The sequence below is a fragment of the Myiozetetes cayanensis genome, unplaced genomic scaffold, assembly GCF_022539395.1.
Source record: "Myiozetetes cayanensis isolate MyiCay16 unplaced genomic scaffold, myiCay2020 scf1, whole genome shotgun sequence".
Taxonomy (NCBI): domain Eukaryota; kingdom Metazoa; phylum Chordata; class Aves; order Passeriformes; family Tyrannidae; genus Myiozetetes; species Myiozetetes cayanensis.
The window spans coordinates 134,499,900-134,517,054 of NW_026086604.1; the positions used below are offsets into that span (position 1 = coordinate 134,499,900).

The following is a 17,155-nucleotide window of genomic DNA, read 5'->3' on the forward strand; positions in this document are numbered from 1 at the left end:
GGAGAGGTAGAAGGAATTGCCAAGAAGTGTACCACAAATACATTCCTTTCACTGTTAAATGCCAAGAAGACTGACAAAATATTCTTTCTAGGTGTTTTTCTTCCTGTAGTGTGAACATTCCAGGAACATTTGCAATGCCCTGCTGAGTCAGACCAATGGTCCATGTAGCACAACGTTCTGTCTCCTGTGGTAGCACTAGAAGATGCTGTTTAGGAAGGGTCTGTTGCCCAGTTTTTGCAGTCCATTTCCCTCATGCTTTCCAGCAACCATGAATGCTGTAATATGGATGTCCTAGACTATTCCATTTGATATCCATTTATGGACACACTAAACCTGATGATGATGCATGCTGTAAGAGGAGACTGTATAGCATGGCAGTAAGTTTAATTTTTGTATCACTATTATATATTAATTTCTGTTTATATAATATTCCACATAATAGAATATAAGGTTTTCAACATTATGAAAACATTTCCAAATCTAATTATTTTTCAGTGTGAAGAAATTTAGAATCCTGTTCATTTGAGAAGGAGGAATATGTTACAGTTTCCAGTGGACTGCAGGCTCTATTTTCTGACCAGCTCTGTTGTTAGAAAGTACCTTCACAAATGTTTCAGTAGCTAGTGCAATCTGTGCAGGTGCTGGTTATGCACAGTCCAGATTGAGTCAACCTGATTCATCTTTGTTCTCATGTAGAACCTTTCCTTGATCTAGTGTAATCTTCATCAGAGAAATCATGTGCAAGTGTAGAGTAGCTTGTATTTGGAATCTGCTTCTCTGAAAAAGTGCCATTTTAACCTTTCCTTTTCCCTCAACCTTTTAACATGGGGAAAATTATTAAATAAATTGATAACTTACATAATTCTGCATTGTTGCAGACAAAGTGGTATACTTTGAGTTTCATCTTCTGGATGTTTCTTGGTGTTAACTGAACCTGCTAACCAGACACTGATAACTCAAAAGAATTACAGAAATATTATCATGATGAATTATTGTGATTCAGTTGGCAGCTATGTTTGCTAATTTAAAATTTGCCTGGAGTGATTCAAATTTGTTACTTACCTTTGATCTTTTAAAGTTAACTCTAAGAGAAGAAATTTTAAATGTACAAATATCTAAATTCTCTTTTTAAGTCCTTGGGATGTTTCTATTTGTGATAGGTTGGTGGTTTTTTTTCGGAAAGAAAAGGTCTTAAACCCCTAAATAGAAGCTCTCAGGAGTTTGAATTAAACTAGAATACAGAAAACTGTAGTGCATCAGTTCACCTGCTACTCTTTCTGCAAACAAAGTACAAACCCATAGTTAATCAGAGTAAGGACATAGTAACTTGTATGGGTAATTGTAAAGGTAGCCCCATATGGAATAAAAGGAATTAAGTGCCAGTATATCAAACTGCCAGCCTGCTATACCAGGACGGTGGCAATCCATTGCTACTAGTTTATTTCTAGTGGCTTGCCTGGCCTGGGGAAGCTTGTGCATCTAGGATACCAACATGCTTGTAACAGGTAAGAACCGAGAGACAACCTGTCTAACAGACTGTTGCTGTGTTACAAGCCCAGAACAGCCCACCAGTGTAGTTCCTACTCAGTTGCCAATTACGAGGGCTATTGCATTTGTCTGGTGAGTCACTTAAATATAATGAGTGTGTAACAAGCTGAGATCCCCTGATAAAACTCCTCTCTGGTTTTGTGGAGATCCTTTAGAAAGGACTACCATTCTTGAATTTGCTTCAAGATGGAGAGCCCAGCACAATGTGGAGAGTATCAATTACTCACTCCTTTCCAATCCTAAAAGTGACCCTTCATAGCAGAGAGCTTTCATAGAAGGTTTAAGCAATAGAACAAATGGCTTTGGAAGAGGAGAACTGAAGGGGTAACAGAAGTCAGCTGTGAATCTCAGGCAGCTGCAAGCATTTGTCAGCACTGTGGTACAGGAGAGTTATTAAGGAGGAATTGAAGGAGGATAGTGCTACAGTTTTCTGGGTTTTTTTGGCTGCTCCTTCAAAGCAGAAAAGAAAACATGTTATCCCTACAGGTACCCAGTAATGGATGCCAGCCCTGTGAGCTGATCAGGGTTAGAAGTAGATCTCTTGCTGCATAAGAAATGGTATTAGGACCTGCTGTGGGTCTTGACAGTAAAAGCAACTAGCTTATGTTTGATGTGATTGAGAAGGGACAGTCAGTGTGTAGTTTCAAGGGAATAATGGCATGTTCAGAGATGGCAGGTTAGGGATAAGTACTCACTAAGGCCAAGAGAAGAAGGTGTTCCATTAAATCCTGGGTAAAATTAAGAATGTGGAACAATACATGTGCATTGCTGCATCTGGCCTGGAGTGAATCTGCTGTGCTGTTGCACTGCTGTATCTGCTCTTTGGAGAGAGTTTAGTAAATCAGATGCTTCCAGATGTTTGCAAATCTAACTGTGGTCACAAAGAGAGCCTTAGAATTCATGAAATATGTATAAATTTTCTTCCCAGATTCATAAATGAACAGTGACAGCATGATTTACATATGTGTCAGAGAATAATGAGTATAATTAATGCCCAAATCTCATGTAGCTTAATAGTCTCGGATCCTTCACTGACCTACTATATGTGGAAGAGTTTCTGATGATGTTGCCTTTTCAACATAGTATATAATTCTATTAAATAGTGAAACTCACTGAAGTGCATCCTTCTTTTTAAACAACAACAACAAAATCGTCTGCTTTTTTATATAATGTCAAATCTATGGAGTATATTTATCTAAAGAAATACCAGTCTCAGCACGTCCAGTTGCCTTGAGGAAGGGAGATTTTTTTCCACTGGAATTAAGATGCTAATAGTGCAATTATAGGTTGCAGTGTGGTTTCTACAAAAAAGGAGCAACCACTATCCAAAGATGCAGGTATTGATATTTTTTTAATTTTTTATTTATTTTTTTTTTATTTTAGAAAAGGCTAAAATATTTCACTGCTGTTGTGTGGCTTAACTTGAATGTGAGGCTTCAGCTGTTTGAGAACTGTGAGTCTGGGTGATGTAAAATATGAAGAGAGACAAGAAACTCTGGAAAAAACAAATACTACCCCTCTCCCTCTGCAAAAAATAACAACAGCAACAACAAAACAAACAAAACCCCAAAAACCAAACAAAAACCCAAACCTACCAAAGCAGGCTGGGCACAAAAAAGCTAAACTTAGATCAAGATGGGTAGTTCTCCCCTTGTCTCTTGCTGAGATTTCCAGCACCACATACTAGTCCTAATGGCTGGCAGTAGTTTTCTCTCCATTAGCTTGATCTCCTTCCTCTCTCAGCTGATGGTGGTGTCACTCTTCGTGGCACCTCTCTGTGCATGGAAGAGGGAGAGAGGAGCTGCAGTCAGTGTTGCAAGGCAGCTGATGCCTGTTCTTGATGAGCAAAGATGTTTGGCTGAAAATATCTGCAGCCTCAGAGTCTGCAGCCTGCAAAGAGGGTACAGAGCCTGAGGAGTTGCTGATCATGCAGACTAGTACATCTGAAGATTAGTGAACAAATTCATGTCATTGCAGCTGTTGGGACTTCAATTGTTGAATTCCATTAGACTGAAGATTTTGTATTAAAAAACCCAAACTGTTGTGGTGAATCAAGAAGCATTTGGACAACATGCTCAGGCACATGGTATGAGTCTTGGGGTTGTTCTTTGCAGGGCCAGGAGTAGGATATTCTATGATTCTGTAAGGAATGAGTAGAAGTATGAAAACTGGAGTTGTTCTTATTACTGTGATAGTTTTAGCAGGAGTGGGAAAATCCAAATTCCATGAACATAGTGGAAAACAACTAGTCTGTTTGGGTTTTATGTCGGGGTGGGGGTGTGGGGAGGAAAGCTGTAATTTGCCTAAATATTATTAGGTATTTCCAATTGACATATATAGAAGAAAAATTAAACAATTGAAAATTGATTTTGCTGATTTTTCAGCATGGGTCATTTTTCAGTAATGTGTATGGTTATAATTGCTCCATTCAGACCAACACTGAATATTTCAATCCATTACGTGTCTGAATCAGTCTTGATTTCTCCATTTCTAGAATATCCCTCTCTGCTTCCCAGTTATAGCATTTTTTCATTCTTGAATCATATCCTTTTTTCCCAAGACCAGAGATGTGTGGCTACAACTATCATTTGATGCTTTGAAGTTTTACTAAACACTCATAATTTCTCTGCATGAGGACTATTTCATATTACATTGTGGTTTGCACAGTTCACATTTTTTAAACAACTGGTGAGGATATGTTATGGCCCACCTTGCGGGAGAATACTTACATACAAAAAGCTGCTTCTGAATAACCTCTAATGATTTTTGCCACAATGATGTAAAGCAGAAGTCCAGAAAAAATAACCTGAGTTTTACCATTCTGCTATGTAATTAAATAGCATGTGAATACTATGCCTTTCACATTCTAATATTTCACATTACTTTGCTTTCTGTACATTTTACTTCTTATTACAGTTTTACTAAAAATGTGAGGTTATTTAAAACCAGAATAAAATAAGCCACCAAAACCTGCCGTTAGCATTGGTTTGGGTTAAATTGGTTGGGTTAAATCTGAGATAACCAAATGTCCTTTAGCATCAGTCAACATAAGAATGCTTGGGCTAAGACATGTTGCTCTTTGCTTCAGACACTTGAGGATTAAACACTTGAATTAAAGTGTGATAGATAATATACTTTTGCTGGTTTTGTGCTCAGTCTACATGTTAGGTCTCTTTATAAAAGGGAGTGACTGAAGGCACTATAGTAGGAGGGAGAGTAGTCTCCTCATTCTTTGTTGGGCAGAAAGGGCTGGAGGCTGCAGACTATGGGAGAAAAGTACTATAGCAAAGAACAAGGAGCTGGGATGTGCAGAAAGAAGAAAGCCAGGTGTCAGTGGTGATGAAAAGTTTCCTGGGCTCCAGAAAGAGTGTTGGTATTTGCTGCAGTTCAGAAAGGGGCTGACTTTGCTGAAACCAAACCCTGGAAGTATGGAACTGGGTTACACCGACACAGTGAGCAGAGATTGATTTACAAAACACTTCAATTTCAATTCTGTCTGATCTAGTCTCTCTGAGTTAATCATTCCAGTAATTTATTAAAAGAAGAGGGGGGAAAAAGAAGAGAAAAAAGAGGCTTTTGAGTTTAGCATCATTTTGGTTCTTATAAAATTCCTTCAGAATGTTCTTGCTCATTAGGGCCCCATGACACTTACAGAGTCTGTAGCTCCTTTTGTAGTCACCAGAGAAAGGTAGGCATGTCCAAGAGTGGTTAAGCTGACAAGTCCTGCACGCTCCTGCAAGGAGAGAAACTGCCTTTTGGATGAGTGTGTTTCAGCTTCACTCCTTTTGTAAAACCAGCCTTTAGACAAGCCCCATTGTTTGGATTTGCACTTCCCCAGTCATGCTTTTAAACTCAATAGGGAAGATTTCTATTGCAGTAATTTAAATTACAGGGAATTATACTAAATTATTGTCTTCATGTAGAAACACACATAAAATGAATTATGTGTATTGTGGACACGGTAGTACTTGGAACTACTGTCTGAACCCTGAATCAAAGAGAAATGGTGCTACAAAAGAGGAAGGTGCTTTGAAATGTTCCCTAATTGTTGAAGAGAGAACAAAAGCAATGTGGTTCTGAGCAGGCAAAAAAAGCTGTGAAGCACTTGCTCTTACTACAGACTGCCCCATTTTCTTATGAGATTCTATATGTTTTCTAGAGCCTTAGCTAAGTTTGCAGCATTCAGTAGAAATACCTCTGTTGACATTATTGATCCTAAACTTAGGCCCTGCTTTTTCTCCCTAGCTGAGTGAATGTTTCTGCTCTCTAAATGTTATTTTTCTACTACTTCTTGTGTATAATAGAGCAATGAATTGCAACTAAGTTTTCTCTATCAAAATGTTCTGTCTTGGAAAGCTGCCAATTGCATTTGCTCTTTACTGACCAGTGCCTTAAAGTTTTGTATGGAGGTTAGCTCTGATTTTGCAAAAGGATCCTTCCATTTATTTGATTTTTAAAAAATCAAAGCTGTGTTATGGTGTTGCCAGGCCATGAAGACTTAGTTGAAGCTCCTTTAAAATTTCTGTTTTAAATATGTCTAGATCTCCGTTGCTTTACAGAGCACTATTTGAAATCATGGCTTGGTACCACTTCAGCTGTATAACCTTTTGAGGAGGAGATTTGGACAGGTGATACATTAATTTCTTCATTAGCAACAAAGAATGTGAATTATGGGACAGTGCAATATGAAGTTTGCTTCAGGATGAGCTAGCAGGGGAATTTGGTTGTGCTATGCCCGGTAAACCCTTTTAACAGCACCATCACCTACTTGCTTTTTTTCATTCTGCTAGAGACAAAACAATATTACAAATGTTTTAGAGCAGAAAAAAATCCTCCTTTGAGGGATTAGTTCTCTTTGTTCTTGTGTATGTAAAGCCTTGGTGACTTCATTCAATTATGCTGAGTTTGAAAGAAGAAATTTAGAAAAAGGCAATAATGGCATAGTTGTGGCTTTTCCATTTTGGCCGCGATGTGAAATGGGGATATCTTTATTCTGACTGAGAAAGATAAGAGTCTGTGAAGGCTGGCATTGCATAAGATGAAATAGGCAAAGTTTTCCTCTGGCTGTCTTGTCAGTGCTTGTGCGTGGCAAAGAAAATGGGAAGTTAAAAGCCAAACTGAAAGGGGAGAAATCAGAAGCAACAAATAAACACCCGTGAGGCTGTGACTAACACAGCCCTGGAGGTGCTAGATGATACAAGAGAGCAAAATCATAAATACCACATGGTTTGTGTTCACTGAAGCTAAATAACTCAGGAAAGATGTCTGTTTCAGTGATACATTTTGTTCATGCTAAATTGAAAGCAATCAACTTTACCTAAAAGCACGGAGCATTGCTATGGTTTTCTTTGGTTATGGATTGTCTTGTCCAGTTGCTGTGAAAAATAGGAGCCACAGTGCACATCTGTCTTCCATTTGAGATGAAATTAAAACTGTGCTGCACAGACAGGAGCTGCATATTAAAGCATTCGGCCCACTGAAGAAAATAATTGAGTTCCCTGTAAGTCTTTACAAGGACCTTCAAGTATTTGTGGTAGGTCTTAGGTGCTGCCAGTTGAATGTGCTCTGTCAGTAATAGTTGTGAAGATACCTCACACTGTAGGCAGAGAATAGGAGTTCATGTGATCACAGCTGATCCTGAGAGACAGACAGGCTATGGAGTTCTTTCTTGGTGACAGAAGGCAAAGAAAGTGACTCTGGAGTTGGCTGTATCAGGTAGATTCGGTTCTAACAGAGAAGATCTCTTTTGAAAAGTTGAAGATGGAAGGAAATTCGAGCGAAAAAGCCCCAGAATAATTGTGTTCACTTGGAGCAGTAGGGTAAGGATAATGGGCTTACGAGAGTATGCTTTACCTGGCTTGGGGTTCTAGTAGGTACCTGTATTTAGGAAACATAATGTAAAAATGAAGGAAAGTGCCAGGATAGCTGGCAGGTTTTAAAAGACATTAAAAACAAAATATCAAATTAGCTGATGTAGAGAAAAAAATAGAAGCACAATAAGAGGTGTTGAGAATGCATCAGGGTCTGCTTTTTTAATATTTCAGAATGCCTTCAAAGAGGAGAAACAAAAATGCTCAACTAAGGCACTTAAAAATAACTTCCAAGGGGCTAATGTGGAGAGTGGTAAAGAAAAGGTTACTAGAGAAGTGAGATAGAAGAATATTTAGTATATGTCTTTACAAAGTGAGAAAAAATAATGACCTAGGGAAATACAGACCAATGTACATAACTTTGATACCCACAACAATTTAATAGAAACCATTGTAGAAATATCCAGAACCCAGTAACATGGTAAGTGGTTGATTTGGACTGGGTCAGAACAAATGGTATTAATAAAATCTCTTTGTTTAACAGGATATCTGTGGTAACAAGGGGAAAGCGAGAGATGAGATATGTCTTTTGTAAGGTTTTTATATGGTCCCATGTGACATTTTTGTGAGGAAAATGGGGAAATACAGAAATTTCACATAAACAATAATGCAAATAATCTCTTTCTCATAAAACTGGACTTAGATCACTTTGGGGCTGGGAGAATCTCAAGGTGAGAATCTGCTTTTGGTCTGTTTCTGTTCAGTAGTAACTTGAGTAATGAAAAAAGTCCACAAATAAGTTGAAGTGGACACCTAGTTTAATTACAGGCATATTGGAGAATAGCATCAGATTTACAATTGTGAATACCAGAGGAATTTTTTTGAATCATGGGAAGGTGATTCATACAAAGTACTGCCATCCATAGGAAGAATAAATGGGACATACCTGACCATGCTGTGGTTATGCATACAGGGATTCTCTGCAAAATGGAGGTTGTTCTGTTCACCTTTTCCCAGTGAAGACAAGACGTCCAACGGAATTTTCTCTGCAGTCTGGGGACAAAACGTGTCACAAACATCAGTAGCAAATTAAAGGCAATCCAAATTGAGAAAACGTGGCTAATTTCAAAATATTACAACAACTAAGTTTGTACAGCCTAAAAAAGAAGAAGAAAAGTTATTTATTATGACAGTAGTCTGACAGAGGTGATTTTAAAGGGGAAATTATGGTAATTTATTGTCAGATACTACTGGAGGGAAGGACAAAAATAATGTGATTTTGTTGGAAGCAAAAATATTCAGGTTAGATAGTAGGAAAAATGCTCTGTCAGGCTAGTGAACTACAGGCTATTTAGAAAGATTGGAATCTCCCTCAGTGAGAGACTTTTAGGAGAAAGTTAGACAAATATTTGACATTTCTGAAAGTACCAGGTCTCTATACAAGTACATATTCAATGGACTAAGTAATTTCTTGAGGTCCCTTTTACTATCTACTTCTTTAGTTTTATGATAACTAAACAGCAACAAATAAGAAACTTCTGTTCTTACAGCAGTCAGTACTACAAGGAAGGTACAGTCAGCTCAGAGACTGGCAGTGCTGCTGCACTGCATGCTTAGGGGAACAGGTCATATTATTGATCTATTCTAAGAACAGGGGAAAAAAATAGAGGTTAGGGCCTGAGATGCTTTTAGCATTCTTATGGTTGATAACATTAAAGCAATGTTGGACTTTTTCGTAAGTATAATTCATGCATGCCATAAGTTGTGCATATGTGATGTGCTACCCAGTCATTTATGTCTGTGCAGCCTGTAAAGATAGGGAAGGCATTAATTGTAATTGAGCCACTCTGAATTCAAGCTACTGAAGTAAGATGAAAGCACCTTAACAACTGCAGGATGCAAACAAACATTACCAGCTTAGTACAGATGTATAAGTCCAGAGCAGTTGGATGATTAAAGGCTGTAATGGCCCTAACAAAAGTGCAATTGAGAGTTTTCTTGAAAGGGAAGCTCATACTGAATCCTTATTCGATGGGCGTCAGAATCAAGAAGAGCTGCAGAGGAGAAATGTATCAACTGGGTCAGATGAAGAGTGACTAAGACCTAAAAAGAACACCTTCATGACTGTGATGTGATGGCAATTTTAACTGACATTTCATGTGTTAGGATCATTGTATAATTTTTTTTTTTCTGAAGTTAGCTTAGCATACTAATAGCTCAATTAAAGTAGCAGAGGGTTGTGGCAGATGGGTGGGTGGAGGACTGCATGTCATCCCAGTATGAGTCTTTGCCTTTTTGAGTGCCAGAAAATCATAAGGGAGGAACCCTTTGCTACTACTGTAGAAGAGTCATCACCTCTTTTGATACAGCTATGTATGGCCATCAGAGCTACAGCTCTCTAAGGGAGGTTTTCACATGGATCAAGCATTCTATGAAATCATTCTTATCGTTGGCCTAGGCATGCAATATTTTCTTAGTTCTTTCCCACACTTTCTGCTGTCTGAATATCCAAACTAGGAACTGAATATTTTAAAATTCAAGTATTCTGAATCATATAAAAGTACATTGTGGAAGGGACCTTTGGAAGTTATTTGGTCCAGCCCCCTGCTCAAAGATTATTAACTGCAATGTTACAGGTTTGCCTTTTCAATTCAAGTTTTAGTATCTCCAAGGATGGACATTACATAGACTTACTGTTATCATCTGTTCCGGTGCTTAACTCAGTGGGAATTTTTTTCCTTTATGTCCAATAGGAATCTGCTGTCTTGCAGTTGGGAATTGTTGCCTCTCATCCTTTGCTGTGTTCCGCTGGGAAGATGTCTCTGTCTTCTCCACTCCCTTTTAGGTAGCCTCAAGGGTTCAGTTTACCCTATTTTTAGTTGCTTGTTGTTGCAGGTTATATTTGCATTCTATTAGTGCAGGCACAGAAAATACTGCTGGTAAAGAAAATGCCTGTAAATCATAAGGGAACAATAGAAGAAGTGACTAACATTGGATTGATGAAAATTGCTCATGTACAGCGTTATCAAGATGACATTTCTAAATAGATTCCTGTGGGAGGATCCCTGATATCTTCCCTTCCTGTGTCTGATAGGCTGGACATTATAAGAATCTGTCCCCTTAAACTGAGTATATTGAAAGCTTAAAAGAGGGTTTCTATCTGATACAAACCACAAGAAACGCACCTGTGTATGCAATAGAAAATGTGTGTGAATGTGTGGGGTTTTTTTAGTGTGGGAGAGAGAAATAGAATTATTACTCTTTCCTCCCAGAAGAGCTCCTGTCTCATGACAGGTGAAAGGTCATTTGATTTGGTGAGTTACTTTGATCTTTAGGATAGGAAGCAGTGCCCTGTGGCAGAGCTCAGATAGACATGTGGCTTCTGCTGTATGTTTGTGTTCTCAGCTCTCTGTGCATTTGTTGTTCTCTGCTTATAGTGCCCTTTATCGAGGTATTCTATGTTTTAGAGTAATGACACAGACTGACTAGAAACTATTTGGTCATGTAAGTTCACAGTCCTTGCAACAAAGTAATAGCTATCAGCACCTCCCTTGTTTAGATGCTCACTGAAAACTAGGAAGATCTTTTTTAAAAGTTATCTCTGTTGCCTTCATGATTTGTTGGCATCCAAGCATTACAGTTAGCTTAACTCAAACACAGTGACTTTGGTAAGAGGCTACACAGTTTTTTTAATGTGGGCAGCATGCTACTAAGAAGCAGCAGAGGTCATAATTATAAACTGCGATATTCCCAAGCAAGCTCGGTCCAGCACTGCATTGGGCAGCAGTATTGTAACTTTCTGTAGCTTCTTCTTTTGAGAGGGAAGAGAAGAGCCTAACTCATTATGAGAGGGACTTTTTGACATGTTTTTTGTACGTTTCCATCCAATACACGTGCAGTTTGATACTCTGAGTCAGGAGAAAGAATCACTATTTCAGCTTCATTTATGTGCATGCTTATAGAAACCTGCAAAAAATAGACAGTAGAAGTAGGAAATTGGACCAGATACAACATTTTATCCATGAGGGTAAAAATAGAACAAGGTTAATGGTTAATACTAACCTGTGTCATCCTTGTCGTCATCATTCCCCCCTCCTGCCCACACAGCGTAGAGCACGCGCATACAGTGTCTGCCATAATCTCCTTTTCTAATTGTGGTTGTATTCCAATAATCCCTTTTCCTCCTTATAGCTGCTTGCATTCTAATACCTAGCCCTTTTTCCTCTCTTCCTCCTATACTGGTGGTCTCAGAAAAGTTGTCTTACTAATTGTCTGATGTAAGTAAAATTACAACTCTTTGACACAGAAATAGCAAAAGAAAAGTTACCCTGTGTGTATGCAAGAACCTATGTCTATGATATCCTCAGCTGAACTCCATCTAAGCAGCCACTCTGCCTTTGGAATTGGTGGAGGATTTCCATGGTGGTATGGCTGACTTCTGGGTTCTTTATTTCAAGACGTGTTTAGCTGACCTTTTACATACCAAGTTCAGTTTTCAGTCTAAAATAATCACAGTTTTAGTAACTTACATTACCTGATATTTTAGATAAGTGTTAATCTTATAATGCAGATATTTATCTCATGATAGGGATTTATGTATTATGAGAGTAGAAGAAAATTTACTTAAAGCAACATGTGTAAGAACATAAAAATTAACATTGCTGACCCAGGCAAATAAATTCAGTATTGGCTTTACTGCCTAAACATTAAAGAAGGTGGTTTCTGAGATACAGTTTCCCCCTTCACCTGCCTACAAAAATAATATATTCCTTTCTGTGGTGGTTTTTTGATCTTGAACAGAAAGGCTAACAGGTGTCCAGTTCTGTAAAGAAAAAAGAGGATCCATCTGTAAGAAGCAAAATTTAAATATTAGATAATGAAGAAAAATAGTTTGAAGAATATCATATGTGTAATTTATTTCACAGTTGGTTTGTTACTAGTCAGACAGTTTCAGTGCCCTGAATTAAAGTGCATTAAATTAACCAGAATTGTTATAATCCATTTGGTTTGATTAAATATGTTGGCGATGTGGCAAAGTTAAAACAATAGAAACCCTGACAAGATAATGTCATTGTAAAAAAATAACTAACTTGAAAAAGTCAATGGAGAAGGCAGACCAGCATGGCTAATGGCAGTAAATGAAATCCTGCTTGGGAATCTGATCCTTATCCAGCAAAGCCCTTAATCTCATCATTTAAGCATATGAGTTCTTCTCTCTCTAAGCATGCATATTGTCCCACTTAGGTAAGGGTGAGGTTAAGTGAGTTCCAAGATTGTTGCCATAGAGCTCAGCATCTGTCAGATCGGAGCCCTGGCTGACCTGATGAGGGAACCCATCTTGCAGCAAGAGTTATGTGTTGAATGATATTTGTGTAGGCATTCAAGTGGTGCAAGTTCAGTGCAAGCCAGGGGTTCCAAAGGTAATCAGAGAATTATTGCTGTATTTGGGTACAAAGGGATATAAAATGCTTTGTACTGTAAGGTACAAGTCTTTTTGTAATTGCAGCACAGAAAAAAATGTAGAGGTATAGAAGAACAGATTAAAAATATACAAAAGATTCTGATGTCTGGAATTCTGCAGTTGAAAGGTTTTATAGATAAATTATACCCCGATTTAAATATACTTCAAAAGTAGTGAAAAGGAATTACTGTTTTGTGCTGCATTTTTAAAATGTCTTACATGGGTATTTAGTTTCATGTGAAAAGCTACTGGATGATACAGTATAAAACTTACAATCTGTTTTACTGTTTTATCGGAAACAGCTACGCCTGTACAGAGGCAATGGCTCTTCAATCAATGAGTATTGTCAGTGCATTATGGATAGTTTAAGGGCTTAAGTACCAATTCCATCTTTACAGGGATGTAACTGCTACAGAGATAGTCACTAAAGTTTCATTGTTGCTTCTTCCTGTGGAAAAATTGTAAGTGATAAAAATGAACATACTAAGTACTGCAGGTCTAAACTAATCAGCTGGCAATGTGTGCTCACTGTCATTTTTAGAGAGCAAGGCCAGACCTGTTCTTCTGGATGGAGGTTTGCAGGAGTCTAGCTGGAGAGAGGCTTATCCAGAGTAGGTTGTGGCTCTGCATCTGGAACAAGAAGCTGACAGGGTTGATGCTACAAGGGCTATAGTCTTACACCAATGACATACCTTGTTTCAGTGGGAGATGAGACCTTTCTTTACACAGTGTTTCATCATCTTCTGTGATGGCCATCCCTTGTGTGTCACATCTTTCTACACTAGGAATTAAGTGCCACTTGGCCAAAAGGGCAGCTCTCTCCTTGGCAGGGACATTTCTCTGCTGCCTGTCTTCTGATGCTTTAAATCCATTTTATATTGTATGTAGCTTTTGTACCTGAGAATTGATGCTGTAATAATCTGTGTTGCTGGTGAGATGCACATGATGAATATAAGAAGCAATTAATGTGCCTCACAAAACATGCCTTCACAGAAAATTTATTGCACTGTAAGCTATTTCTGTTTCAGTGAAAAGCAATCATGTATACAGCAAAACAAAGAGATGGACTGCTGTACTTGTGTTTGGACAAGATGAATTAAATGTAGAAAGCAGCAAAGAAGAATTGGCAAAAGTTGCTGTGTATGTTGTTTGTATAAATGGTGGATGTAAGGACAAATCTGTGGATTGCCAGTTTACTAGAGCTCATTTGGCTACAGATACAAAAACTACTGAAAACAAAAACCAGGTGGCTACTCCAACACTCTCTAATTCCTTTTTATATTTCCTTGATGTTTTGTAGCTGTGCAATGGTGGATCTGTGACTGATCTTGTGAAGGGATTTCTGAAGAGAGGCGAAAGGATGAATGAACTTATAATTGCTTACATTTTACGTGAAGCTCTGATGGTAAGATAAGCTTTCAGTGTAAGTCAACATTCAGCTCAAATTTTTTTTCCTTAAGTGAATGAAGATTACATCCCCACTAATACAGATCACTGTCTTCTGTTATATCGGTGTTTAATGAAATCAAGGTGATTCAATGGTTCTTTTTAAGCAGGCAAGGTAGAGAACAGTTAATCTGTTTGTTTCATTATTAAGAGAATGAAAATTGATTTCTGACCATTGATCAATTTGCTTTGTAAATACAGTTCAGCATCAAAATTGCTTTTCTTTTGAGAAGTAGCAGAAATATAATCAAAATACTGTCCAACTTCTTATGACTGGATCCAAAATATTTTTATAGTAAAATATCCACATATCTAGTGAATTCAAACACCACTGCAGGAATTTTTTTTGCTCATCAGGATCAAGTGTCTTTATTTATCATTTTCTTGTAACTGAAATTTTACTTTCTCCAATGAAATTTAGGCCTTTGCAGTTTTCTTTGAGTTTATCCTCTAAAGGTATAATGTAGGTTTATAGTGCTATTTTTCTGCTTTCATCTTAAAATTTCTATTTGACATAAAGTAGGGCAATTAAAAAAATATCCATTCTGTGTGGTGTGCCAAATGGTTTTCCAGAAAGAATGTAATCTCTGAGGTTTTGCATTAAAAAAATTTTAAAAATGTTTCATACTTTTCTGCCACTTTATTGTTTCCGCAAATGTATTACAGAGAACTGAGCTGTTATTAAAAAGTTTGTGTTTACATCTCACCATCCAGGGACTTCAGCATTTGCATGAAAACAAAACTATCCACCGTGATATTAAGGGAAATAATATCCTTTTGACCACTGAAGGAGGAGTCAAGCTTGTGGATTTTGGTATGTTATGTTTACTTATATATACAAACAATATTTTACATCTGAAGTATGGAAAATAAAATAGAGTAAACAAGCCAGAAAAGATTAACTATGTTAATTTTTTGTTAAGGTTTTGAGTTCTTCATTAAAAATCACTTGGATAACTGAAGTTCCTTTTTTTAACTTGATAGACATTTTAATAATTTTAGTAATGCTGTTTCAATAGTATGGCTAACAAATAGAAATTGTAATATGGTGGTGGTAAGTGCCAAATGCTTTGGGGCACGCTGTAAGTGAGGTGGCAAAGTGAGTCAATAGGATTCCAAATGAGGTTGATGTTTAGTTCCTCCAGGACCATGCACTGGAACTCAGTGAAATTAGGAGCTGATAGGAAAAAGCTTCATGTTGTAGATGTGAACATTTAAAACTTAACTAAATACATATACTCAGACACATGTATTTCATTAGTTTGATTTAAAACAAAACAAGAGATACTTGAAGGCAATAGAGGGGGGAATATTATATAGGTAATCCCCACTTTCCAAAGTCTGAGAAGACTAATGGATTTTGGCAAATGTAAATCTTAAGAACTAGCATTGAAAGGGTCTGTTCAAGTCTGTTAGGCCTAAAGTGATTCTTGAATGCTTCACTAAAAGTGAAAAGGAGAGACACAGTTAAGTGGATGGAACCTGTTATTTACCAGCCATACCACAATAATTTACCTTAAAAGTGTATTGACTGTTGTTTTATATGAGGGGTATAAAAATTTGCAATGTTTGTTGTTACGAACTATTATCATCTGATAGCACACTGTCTTTTTATGTTTAAATTTATTTTATTGGTCACTATTTTACAGCACAGTAGACACAGTAAATAAAATATTCCGTTCAGCAGATGGAAAGTCTTTATTTTTCCTTTGCTCTCCTGTGTTTTTAATGAGATTGATTCAATTGATACATAACAATTGTTTAAACAAAGAATTTTAACTACCTTTAGTATATTATCTTTCTACCAGTAGATTGTATTTATGCAACTCTTATTACTTCACACTCAGAATCGCCACAACTGTTAGCATTAGTAATTCTTCTGAAATGTCATGTATTTCTGTTATATTTCTCAGATAAAATCTTCCATTGGAAAGTCTGGAAGTTTAATGTGTGGCCAAAATCAATATTTTTGCCCACAGGCTTTTAATGTGCTGTAGATACTAATTTTTTAAGGTGTTGAAAGCAATTAGAGCTGCATAGGATCAATGCTTCTGAAAACTAATTCACTTATGCAGATGTCAAAACATACAAGCTGTAGGGATGAGGACCTGAATTCTTTATTCCCCAGGTACTGCAATCTACTGATAAGGCTGTAATTGAAAAATAATCTTAAATTCTTGAGGGAAAATTGCCATGCAAAACACAGATTAGACTGTGCACAAGAAACAAATATACATGCACACACATTTATGTGAGTTCAAAAGGGGCCTGCAATACCTGCAGCAGTCCTTTCTCTCAAAGTAATATATGAATGGCACCTTAACTTAGGAATGGATTGACATTTTCACTGGCTTTTCTTTTTATTCTTTCTCAAAAAAACCCACCCCAATCTGAAGCCAATAATTAGTAGATTCAAGTGGAAAAAATTTATACAGTCTTCACAAAATCACCATGGAAGACATACCAGTCACCCTTCAAGCTGCTGTTTAAGGTATTCATCTGGGATTTGGGAGATTTGTGTCTTCTACTTAAGAGGATTTAAACCCACGTTAATCAGATTCTGAGATCATTTTTTAGCCAGGAATGTGAGTTGATCAAAATCTCTCATGTTGGCACTGCTACAGACTGTTGTACATAAACATTTATTGGATCAGGGATTGAAACTCAGAACCATCTTTTATTATACAAGCCTGTGAATTGGTTCAGAATAAGACACATGTGCAGTCTCCTTTTTAGCCAGTAAATACTCAGAGGAAGAAAAAATTTTAGTTTACAGTGAACAAATTGTTACATGGGGCCAAACAAACAAAACCAACCCAGATAATCATATCACCCTTTCTAGTGTGCACACAGCTTTTCTGTTGTGGAGAGGGGAGCAGAGGCAGTGAAC

The 17,155-nt window shown here is 37.4% G+C and overlaps 1 protein-coding gene across 1 annotated transcript in view; it reads left to right on the plus strand.

Annotated features, from left to right (window-relative positions):
- Window positions 1-17,155, plus strand: part of MYO3A (myosin IIIA) — a 115,224-nt gene that overhangs the window by 16,266 nt on the left and 81,803 nt on the right. The window contains 2 exon segments of the mRNA XM_050324826.1: window positions 14,120-14,224; window positions 14,980-15,079. Coding sequence (XP_050180783.1) covers window positions 14,120-14,224; window positions 14,980-15,079 — 205 coding nt within the window.